We start from the raw sequence: 12003 nt of genomic DNA, 5'->3' as shown, positions 1-12003 counted from the left end.
GGTTGGTTAATCTTGTGGTTAAAAAAATGACACCTTATTTCCAGTCTGTTTAGCTTCAACATCCAGCCATTGGATCACATTATACCTTTCTCTGCTAGATTGAAGAGTCCATTATTAAATATTTATTCCCCATGTAGACACTTATAGTCTATAATCAAGTCACGCCTTAACCTTCTCTTTTTCAAGCTAAATAGAGTGTGCTCTTTGAGTCTATCACTATAAGCATGTTTTCTAATCCTCTAATCATTTTCTTGGCTTTTCTGTGAACCCCCTCCAAATAATCAACATCCTTCTTGTATTGTGGGCACCAGAACTGGACACAGTATTCCAGCACTGTTTTACCAGTACTAAATACAGAAGTAAAATAATCTCTCCACTCCTACTTGAGATTTCCTTATATATTCCAGGATCACAATAGCTCCTTTGGCCACAGGTCACATTGGGAGCTCATGTTCAAATGATTACCTACCACAATCCTGAAATCTTTTTTAGAGTCCTTGATAGTCACCCATCCTTTAAGTATGGCCTACGTTCTTTGTTCCTAGATGTATACATTTACTTTTAGCCATATTAAAATGCATATTGTTTGCTTGCATTCAGTTTACCAAGCAATTTAGATCACTCTGAATCAGTGAACTTTTGTTTTCCTTATTTACTCACTCAGTGTTTGTGTCATCTGCAAACTGTATCCATGATGATTTTATGTTTTCTTCTAGGTCACTGATAAAAATGTTAAATAGTGTAGGGCCAAGAACTGATAGCTGCAGGACTCCACTGGAAATACACCTTCTCAATGACTATTCTCCATTTACAGTTACATTTTAGATATATCAATTAGCCAGGATTTAATCTATTTCATGTATGCCATGTTAATTTTATATCGTTCTAGTTTTTTAATCAAAATACTGTGCAGTGCCAAGTCAAATGCTTTACAGAAGTCTAAATATGTTATGTCGACATTATTACCTTTATCAGCCAAACTTGTAATCTTATCAAAAAAAAGATATCAAGTTAGTTTGACAGGATCTATTTTCCATACACCCATGTTGATCTGCATTGATTACATTACCCTCCTTTTATTCTTTATTAATCAAGTTCTGTATCAGCCACTTCATTATCTTCCCCACTCGGAATCATTGTAATGCTGACAGGGTTATAATTACCCAGGTCTTCCTGTTTATCCATTTTAAAAACTGGCACAATATTAGTTTTTTTCCAGTCTTCAGGAACGTCCCTGTGCTCCAAGACTTATTTAAAATCCACATTAATGGTATAGCAATCTCCTCAGCTGGCTCTTTAAAAAATCTGGGTGCAAGTTATCTGAACCTGCTGATTTAAAAAAGTCTAACTTTCGTAGTTTCTGTTTAAATCCTCCAGAGCTACTGGTAAAATGGAAAGAATGTTATCACCATATGATGAGACTGTATCATCTGCTTTTTCCCCAAATACAGAACAGAAATACTTATTAAACACTTCTGCCTTTTCATTATTATTATTGATAACTTCAGTGGACAAATACCATTTTCAGGATTCATACTATATTTAAAAAAAAATTCTTATTTTCCTTAACTCTGCTGGTCATAGATTTCTCCTTGTGTCCCTTTGCTTCCCTCATCAATTCTCTACAATTCCTAACTTCTGAAATGTATTCTTTACTATCAACTTCCCCTTTCTTCCATTTGTTATGTTATTTTTTCCTCACAACATCTGTTATCAAGGTTTTCTTTGCAACTACAACTTACTTTCTTTTAAAGCTGAGATTCTAGAGAGCAAGAAGGTATATTTAGAGAGGAGCCAATATACTGTACTGCCATGTACCATCCATATTTGAGCCTTGCTTTCAGACAAATTGGGTCTTATTAGAACCAATTCATGAAGATAAAAGAATACATGGCTCACCAAGGTGAAAAAGCTGGAGGGAAAGACAGGAAGCCCTGTAAATAGAAGACTTGTAATAAGAGAGTTTTTCTCTTTGGAAAAGGAAAAGGAAATTTTTAATTTTCAAAACATGTTGACCAGCTCTACTTTTGAATATTTTAGAAGAGCAATTACAATACTGTGTATTGTCACATGCCCCACTAATTTGGCCCTTGTTCAAAACTGGGGTCTGACATGGAGAGGGGAAATAGATTTTCTTCATCAAGAAGCAGTAATGTTGCACTGTAGAGGAAGATCTTTGATCATTTTTAAAAGTAGCCACTGCTTTCTAGTTCAATTCTCTTATGTGAAAGTGGAGTTCTGAGCCAGCTGGGTAGTTTACTCCCTAGGTCATTCTATGCGAAAAAATTAAAAATTCTGCACCCAAAAAAAAAAAATCTGTGCACAATATTTTAAAATTCTGCAAATTTTATTTGTCAAATAAATGTGGAGGCTCCAGCCTGGCATTGGGGAGCACAGGCCACTGGCTGCACAGAGGTAGAAGATCACTGTGCAGCTTTCCCCCCCGGGACACAGACTTAGCGGTGAGACTGCATCCAACCCTGACATAGAGCAAGGACCAGGCTTGCCCCAGGAGCACCCTAGGTCCCTCCTCTGTGCCAGGTACACCAGGTGTGGGTTTAGTGTGGGGGGATCCAGGTGTGGGTTGAGAGGGTTCTGCATGGGGCAGTCTGGGTGCAGACGGCTCAGTGAGGGATCCGGGTGCAGGAGGATCTGGATGCACAGGGGATTGTTGGGGCGTTCTGGGTGCAACGGTAATGGGACTCTGCAGGGAGGGTCCAGGTGAAGGTAGTTGGGGGTCAGCAGGAGGGGTGTCTGGGTGGGGGGGAATAGAGCTCAGCAGGGAGGTCAGGTGTGGGGGGCTCACTTGTGGGGTCCAAATGCTGGGGGAGTGGGGCTCAGTGGTGTGGAGATCCAGGTGCAGCTGGTTGGGGCATGGTACCATGGGGATCTGGGTGTGGGTGGCTTGTTGGGGTGGTCCAGATGAAGCGGGAGTGGGGTTGTTGGAGGGTTCTGGGTGCAGGGGAGTTGAGGCTTGGTGGGAGGGTCTTGCTATGAGGGGGTGTGGATGCACAGGGGTTGGGCAAATGGTGGAGCAGCTCCCTGTACAGGTTGGACACTTCTGGAGTAGACCATTGAGGGGGAATATTAATGCAGTTACCCTGAAACTGAGACAACCATCTAATTTAGGATAAAACTGTCTGGTGCACATGAATGAAACCCATAATTCTAAATGTGGAAAACTAATATCAGTATTTGAATAAAATGCAAGAACAGTGCATTTTCAACTTAATTTTAACCTAAAATCTATTCTCAGCTCTCCTACTGCAGTTTTAAAATGCGGAGGATAATAACACACCTTTTCTTGTGGGATGTGGATTTTGTTTTCATTGGAATGATCCTGGATTTAGCCTCTCCTTACCTTAAGGCTTTGATTCTCAGCCTGGGAGTTGCCAAAAGGGGTTAAAGAGTCGTGAGCATAGTGTCTTTGTGTCACGGAGTGTGGGGGAGACCAGGCCCTGCACCCTCGGCTTCCTGCGATTTACCATGATTCTCAGCCAGCCAGTAAAATTGAAGGTTTATTAGATGACAGGAACACGGTCCCAAGCAGGGCTTGAAGGCACAACCAGGACCCCTCCGCCAGGTCCCTCTGGGGGGGCAAGGAGCATAGCCCCCAGACTTGGGGTTCCCTGCATCTTCTCAGCCAGCCCAAACTGAACACAAAAACCCCTCCAGCCGACTCACTCCCTTCCCCCTGGCTCCTCCTCTCCCTTTGTCCAGTTTCCCGGGCAAAGGTGTTACCTGGTCCCACCCTCTTTCTGGCTCAGGTTACAGGCTCAGATATCGTTCCTCACCTGAAGTCATTCCCGGCTATCCCATCCCCAATGCAGACAGTCCCAGTAAAACTAGACAACATTCCCAGGTCAGTCCGCCCTGCTCCCTACTGCGTCACACTTTGCCGTATCGCAAGTTTGCTAGAACATCCCAAAAAAGGAGTACTAGTATGGAAAAGGTTGAAAACACTGCCTTACTTAAGTGAGTGCTAATACTCTCTTACTGATACGTATAGATCCTCCACCTTGTTGCTTCTAAAGCATCTATATTAAATAAATTTGTTAGTCTCGAAGGTGCCACAAGTACTCCTGTTATATTTAAAATCTTTGTTTCATGAAGGAGAAATTTGTCCTCCGTGTTATTTGTTCTCTGTCAAAATGTTCCGCTTCTAGTAAAAGCTATTTTTTGCTGCAAGATCAGAAAGTTCTCGGTATCTTTAGAAGATTCTATCCTCGATATAAGAGACTGAATTCTTCCAGCAGGGGAGATGAATTTGGGAGTTCAGACTTGCTCCTCTGGTGAAGGAGTGAATTGCATTTCTTTTATACCTAGAACTGAAGAAGGAGTGAGAGCTGTCATTGAAGACTTATCGATTGGCATTTTAGAAAGATATTTTACTATTTCTGCACTGATACTTTTAAATTAGTTTCTCTTTGTTGAGTTGGACATCTGTTGAAACAAGCAAGAAAATACATCATCTTAAGCAGTAACGTCACTGGACTTTTCTCTAAAATATAGTTCTTAATAATTTAACTTCTGAATATTAATACTAATAGTTCATTATTCTGTAAAAGTTGTATGCTAAACATACGTATTTTGCATTGTTTATTTCTCTCTTCGTGTTTTTAAGGCTGATAAAGAATTTGTATGGTCTTTGTGGAAACGCCTCCAGGTGGCAAATCCAGATCTTACACAAGCGATCAGCTTGGTGGTGGAAAGGTGAGCTTGAAGACTTTCTGTATGATTTTTTTTTAATCAAATATGCTAGATATCTCTTCTGTTTGATGCCACATGGTTTCATGTTTTAAAAAAAATTGTAAAAAGTCTTAAACTTCTGAAATAATCTAGATCCTTTAATTTGTAAGAATGGTATCTTTAAACTTTGTCAAGGCTTCTTAAAGCCTAAGATAGTGGGTTTTTTTAAAGCAAATCTAAATAAACTTTAAAACTCTGTGCTTTTATCTAGACTGCTCCTTATGCATTGAATGATGTTCCTAATCTTATGTATAAGGAGTCTATCCTCACATCCCTCAGATTGATTTGGTGTTATTCCTTTTTTTAAAAAAAAGGGCTGCTAATGGTGGCTAGATTGAATGGTAGTCAGTGACAGTTTTTATATACTGTGTACATACATGACATACAGAATTTTAGGTTGCAAAATCAAGCACTCAGTAATTAGGTAATTCTAGAATTAAGGTTACTTGTGCAACTGTAATTCTGTTCCCTGGTACATAAGCATTTTGGTGAGGTCTTTAATTAAATGATCACATACTGTTTTTTTCCACAGGGTCCCTGCATTATTCAGTGGACAGGATGGACAGTGCTAAGTGAAAGAGGCAGCTGTTCAACACTTCTTTCTATCTCCAAGCCCTGCACTGAATAAATAATATCTTATTTACTGATGGGCATTCATCACCATAGTATCTGGTTCTTAGAAATATTAATGAATTTAGCACCATAATATATGATTGCCTTACAGATATTAATAAATTTATCTGAACATTACTTCTGTGACCTAGGGAAGTATGGTATCCCTATTTTGCAGATGGGGAATTGAGCCACACAGATACATACTGAGGCCAAAATTAGAAGAAGTGATCATTAATTGTTGGTGCTCAACTTAAGATAGCTGTGGCCTGACTTTCATAGAGGTTCTAATCACCTGAAGCGTCCATTGATTCCAGGTAGAGTTGTGAGTGTTTAGCACTTATGAAAATTTTGCCCCAGGTGTCACCCAGAAAATAAGGAAAACAGTTATTGACCACCTCTGAAAATTTTGCATTAAGTGAATTGCCCAACATCACGTAGAACGTCTGTGGTACAGCAAGATACAACCCTGTTCTTGTGCGTCCCAGTCTGGCGCCTTAACCACAAAACCCCTTTTTGATTGCTGCAGTTCCCTCCCTTAATAACCAATCGTCAGCATCTGCTGTGAATATGGCCTGGTCAACAGCTCACTCACTCTACAACCCTGTCTCATTTGCCATCCATCTTCTGCACTGAAAAAAGAAACGATTGTGTGGTAAAAATAGTATGTGATCATATAGTTAAAGTCGACAGCATAATGCATACACACAAGGTGACATAAATTGATGTTGTATGGGTAATGTGGCTGCATTAGAACATTCAGAAAATTTAGGAGTAATTCTAGAACAAGTTCTGCTGTGTATGTTCAGATGATGACTTTTTGTGATTAATAACTTGTCCAAATCTGGACATCTTTTGATGAGGACAGAAGATATTTCTCTGATCCCAGGACAATTCCCCTACCAAATTTAAAGTTTTATTCCAAATCCCAGGGGTACTAGAGCTGTTAAAAAAACAGTGGCAAAACTGTTTCTTGGTAACTTCATTCTTGGAAATGGCGGAACCACTTTTGCTAAAAAATTATTTATGTAAAAATATCAACCTGAGGCAGAGAGCAAACACATAAAACTGAAAGCTGATTGCATGAAAAACATGGTAAAGTTCTAAGAAAGTGAAAACACGGAACTATAAGGAGAAGTGTTAGATTGCCTTATCTATAGGTGTTGGGTATGTGCCTCCCCATAATTTATAAAAGGAGTGTGTGTGTGTATTACATACAAAAAACACATTAAAAGGAAGTTACTTAGGGCAAAGACAAGCCCACAAAAGTTAGGAAATGCCATTAAGTTGTATAGACTGTAGTTCAGACACTTTTATAGTCTCTTGTCCTCCCTTCATCCAACTTTTCTTCCTAGGATTTTTTTCACACTTAATTGTTGCCTCATATTTTAAATTTGTTGGTATTCAGGACAAGGACTGTCATTATGTATTTGTCGTCATAGCTAGCATGATGGAGCCCCAGTCCTAAATGGGGCATTTGGGTGTTACTCTAATATACATTAAATATTTTATTACTATTTATTATTTCAGTTTTCTTGTTACTGTCACGAAAAACCTATGTGTTATCCTTTTATATATTCTATAAAAGAGCATGGTAGGTAAGAAAACATTCCATAATATTATTTTATGGTGCATCTATTGATTTTTCTGAAGTTGAAAATTGAAATCTGTTTTGGATTACTCCTTTTTTTTTTTTTTGGGGGACTCTGCAATGTTTGTTGTCCATTTTTGGCTGTTGAGTCTCGTATTCTGATTTTGTTTTGTGTGCAAAAGCTTGGTGACAGTACTGTTCATGCACTTCTCTAATCCTAAGTGCACTCTGTTGCTTCTATTTCTTAAAACAACATTGTTTGATGCAGTAGAACTGCTGTTGTGAATTCAAAGGTATGAATGTCAAAGGGGTGTGTGTAATGTCTTTATGATATGTCTCCCCCACTTTCTTGGCCAGAATTATGGAATTTCCAGTTGCGTCTGGGGCATTTTTTCCAGATCTTAGCATAATTGCAGAGGATCCTGGAGCAGTGTTTGGGTTTAGTTATTGCTAGGGATACCCATTCAGTGCAGATATGATTAATAAAACTCATAGCTTTGCACTTGATTATGCAGGTTTTGGTTTTTGATTTATTGAGCGCCTAGTAAAGGTAAACTTTTTAAAACATCTTTTTTTTTTTTTTTGCTTGAGGGGCCGGTCCTCTCTCCAGCAATCGCTTATAGCCCTAACTTTACCTATACATCTCTTTTTCTTCTTTTTGCTCCTGTAACTGGGTTGTCTGGGCAGTGCCTTCTTGTGGCCTGTTGGTATGATTCACTCCAGTGCAGGTCCCTAATAGTTGGATGTTGACCTCACAGATCTGGTATTGTGGTACTGTAGCACTCTGGCTATGGCACACTTGAGTCCTACCCAGGAAAACAGTGAACTTCCAAATAAGGATCATCCATGGATTCACTGATGGGAGCCTGCTCTGGGCTTGTCTCCGTATGGCTAGTCTCTTTTTGATAGTCTTCCTGGGCTTAGTTGCCCAACCATCAAATGACTTGTTTAGGTAGCAGGCATCCACAGGGTCTTGCCTGGAAGCAGGTTTCCCTTGCTGAGCAAGTAGCAGAGCTCTGTCTTCCTTCCTGGTTGTGAAACTCTCAAAGGGGTACCCAGAACTGAGTTATCTTGTTACCCCTCTGCCAGAGTGACAGAGAGACTTGCTTGTGCTTAACTGGATGCCAGTTTCCTGATGCCACCTGTCAGCCACCCAAGCAATCTACTCAGGGCACTGCTGGCCCTTACTTTGGCTTGCAGGTTAACAATAGGTGCACCCTGAGCCACATCTGAAGTATCCCCACTGTGGAATTCAACCCCTGTTTCTAGACACTCACAGATATTACCAGGTTTGCTATCCTCCAGGGGACAGTGTATACACAAGTTTGTTTGATTCAACTGAGAATCAGTTCCTAGATAATATTGCAGCACTGAGATATAGTGAAAATAATCATAAGTTTATTATCAAAGGTTAACATTTAAGAAATAGTGAGTAAGGATAGCAAGTGGAAGTAGAATTGGTTACACATAAAAGAAAATCATAAAATGCAAACCTGGGTCTGTACTTATCAATGGTTACTTTTCCTGTTTAATAATGTAGATTTCCCCCTAAGGATTCAGCCTTGTGCAGAGCTAGCTGCTTTTCAGTCAAACCAGAGTCCAAATGTTCAGAAATAACCAGGCTCTTCAAGGGGTGTTCTCATTGAATGGACAACAAAATGTCTCCTTGCATTGTATTTATAGTCTTCAAAGTAAATTCATTCTCCCCCCTGGACACAGGACAACCCCTGTCGTTTAGTCTTCAGTGTCTTCCCATCTCCCTGTTTATTCTGTTTCGGACTTGCTGGTCTAGAAGAGTGAATCCTTTCCAATCGCCCTCTGTGTTACACTTTTCAGCCTGAACTGGGCTAGGTCTTCTCCTTTTAATTCCCCTCTACATGCTTATCATTAGCTGCAGATGTAGGGGGGCAGGGTCAATTGAGTCCATAGGCTCCTTAACCCTCTCATTGCCAATGTGAGGCCCACGTGCTGCATCACAGCCCCCTCCCCAATTCCAAATCAACTTTCTCATCATATACAGCGCTAGTCTTCCAACAGCGTCTGACTTCTTGTGGCCTTTAGTTCTTCTACCTTCCCACATCTCTTGTCCTTTCAGAAAACTTGTCCTCCTTTCCTCTACTTCAGGAACCAAGAAAATTCTTTCTGTGCTCAAATGCCAGTATCACTGTCTCTCAACTCTAAGATGTTTCCTTTCCATTAGTGAGATTTCCAGGGAGTCTGCAGAACTACAATGCCACATGGCTCTGCTGCTGGCTGGAAGATTGAGAGGAATGATATGAGATTAGCATGTCTACCAAAGAAAAATGGATTTAAGAAATTATGAAACATGGTGACTCAGTAAACCTGATAAGCAAACAATAGAAGCACTGAGTTAATCAGCAACATCTGAGAATCTTACACTACAGAGACATGGGTATAAGGCAACAGATCCCACATGAGAATTATTATATCAACATGTCCTCTTTTGTTTGAAATGCTAAAAGCATCAGTGAGCAGTATTAAATCTGACAATCAGAAAATCTTGATTCAGGGTTGAGATGTGTTCAACCTTTTTGTTCTTTCTCCTTGGGGCTATGCAACATGGATAGCACAAGTGTTTGCATACCTTCATTTTCCAATATATTTATGCCAACTACTAACTTTCAGTGCTCAGTAAATTACAAGTTTTCATCACAGTTTAGCTAAGGTCACAGGACAGCTACTTATTTCCTTTCTTGGAACACATCATAAGAACTAGCAGGAAAGAAAATATCTCATACCCAAGATGTGATGAGTTTGGCAGTACTATATAGTGAGATTCAGTCCTTAAGTAGGTGGATGAAGGCAATTTTTCTGCAGGTAATGACAATATAAGAGATAAAAAGATGCAAGTCTAAAGGTGCTAAAGTGCTCAGTTACAACTTCACACAACACAAAGAAGATGGAATGATGAAGAGAAAATGAAAAGCATAAATTGGTAGGAACTGTGACTTCAGGAATTACTAGTCCTACAATCAAGTAATTGTATATTTGTATTGTTAGATAACTTTGTTCTAGTAACTTCTCAGACCTACGTGGAAAAGTGCAATTTTTTGTTTCCATTTCATGTTAGATTTTTTTTTTAAGTAAAATTAGGATTCCCATTATTTCTAACTTTACAATTTCAAAATGCTTTCATGCTCCCAAAATGGGAGTTCAGCTGCCCTAAAAATTTTAAAATTTAACTGGTACCTCACTGTGGCTGCAGTGTTAATTCCTGAAATACACAGAAGATTTTATTTTTCAGCATTCTTTGCAGTTCTTATTCGGTGATTGTAACTACATTCTCCATTTAATATTCAGATGCAAACAAAAAATTATCTTTGCTGTGCAAATGAGAAAAGCCTTTGGGATATGTAAAAGCCTCCAGGTATTTTCAAACAAGCCATTGTAAAAGTATATCTCATGTTAGTGTACTTTCCAACTACTTTAAATACTATTGATCTCTGTATTATGTAAAAAGTATGCTATTTCTAGTTCGCTTGCCTTTTGAAACATTTATTTTTGATGATAAAATTAAAAAGGAAAAATGTTTTAAGAAGAAAAAGTATAAAGGTTCTAAAAAGTCCTGAGTTAACAGGTCAATCCATGTAGGCATTTAGTAAATATAGTTAGGGTCCATAGAATGGTGGAACATCGCTGTAAATTTTAAAAGATATGTATAACACCTTTTGAAGCCCTATGTAAGCCTTTTCTTATTTACTGTACACAAAATCTTGACAGTTTTTCCAACAATTCATTCTGATTTGCCCCCCAGATCCCTCCCCCCTTTTTTAAAGAGATACTACTAGATCCCTTAGTGGCTTTTAACATCATTGACTGTGGTGCTGATACAAGACCTAATAGAAGTAAATGGGATAGCATTATGCTAGATACACTTATTCCTATTGGACGGATCGCATGGATTTCTGCTTCTCCTCACTTAGAACCATAGGTGGAGTCTTGCAAGGCTCAGCACTCTCCCCCTGCTCGTCACCATTTGAGATCTCTCTGAGAAATCTGCACTCCAGTGTCATCATTCTTTGCACAGTATTTAAGTGAGCAATTCTGTCTCCACTAATGCAAGCTCTGTCATCCCCAAGATGTCTCAATGTCTGGAAGAAAATGAGCAGATGGATGAAGAGAAGATCAGCCTTAGTCCGGGAACAAATGAAGTGGTGATAGTAGAATCAATTGGAGTAATTTGTTACTTCCTTTAATTGCACCATGGATTTAGGATATCTGATCACAGGTTGTCAAGAAGCTGTGAAGCATCAGATCTTGTTGGATTCCTTAAGAATCCAAAATATGCAGATTTGCTGGAAGTGAGGAACATGTCTGATGTTTTCCACTTCAGTAATCATTGAACTGGTGCATGTGTAAAATAGTTTAGATGGATGTTTATTAAGAAAATCATTAAAGTAATGTAACTTGCTCATTCACTTGCATCTTTTTGAAGGACTAATACATCACATGCAGGTGGCTTTCCGTGCTGTCTCATGCTATTGTTATGAAAATAAGCAATAAACAGTGAAAACAGGAAGTGAATGACAATAGGACTAGGAAGGAAATAACAGTTCATCCCTTTTAAAGGACCATTACAATTTTTTCCTTTCTGTGTGTGCATGTGTGTGAATTTATTAAAACAATTAAAATTAGAATTTGTGTTTTAACTCGATTCCCCAATTATCACTCAGCAAATTGGACAGAATAATAGAGTATAAGGGTGTAACCTTTTAATCTAAGGTCATATAATTGTGACTGTCTATAGTTGATGGAAGTTTAATATCCTATTTCATTAAAAATTCTCAGAACATTGAACATAAGTCAACATTCCATGGAGAAGAAAGTATTATGCAGCTTGCACGTGTGCATATCTGCATATCGGAGCACAAAATATTGACATGATAATTGCAGTCAAGCCTGAGTGAACAGTGGCCTGTGGGAATTCAGCTGGTCTTGTACCAACTGGATGGCTGCTCAGGACACAGTTTGAAATGCAAGGTGCAAGTTAGCACTTTATTCAGCACAAGCAGGCATCATTTAAAAATCCT

At 39.1% G+C, this 12003-nt stretch overlaps 1 protein-coding gene across 5 annotated transcripts in view; it reads left to right on the top strand.

Annotated features, from left to right (window-relative positions):
- Nucleotides 1-12003, top strand: part of CNTLN (centlein) — a 268961-nt gene that overhangs the window by 19231 nt on the left and 237727 nt on the right. For all 5 annotated transcript variants that reach the window (XM_045021860.1, XM_045021859.1, XM_045021864.1 and 2 more), the window contains exon 3: nucleotides 4625-4713. In XM_045021860.1, coding sequence (XP_044877795.1) covers nucleotides 4625-4713 — 89 coding nt within the window. The remainder of the gene's footprint in view (nucleotides 1-4624; nucleotides 4714-12003) is intronic.

Source organism: Mauremys mutica, chromosome 6 (genome assembly GCF_020497125.1).
Source record: "Mauremys mutica isolate MM-2020 ecotype Southern chromosome 6, ASM2049712v1, whole genome shotgun sequence".
NCBI classification, from domain to species: Eukaryota; Metazoa; Chordata; order Testudines; family Geoemydidae; genus Mauremys; species Mauremys mutica.
The sequence above is the reverse complement of the archived record's forward strand: the minus strand, read 5'-3'. Positions and strand labels throughout refer to the sequence as shown.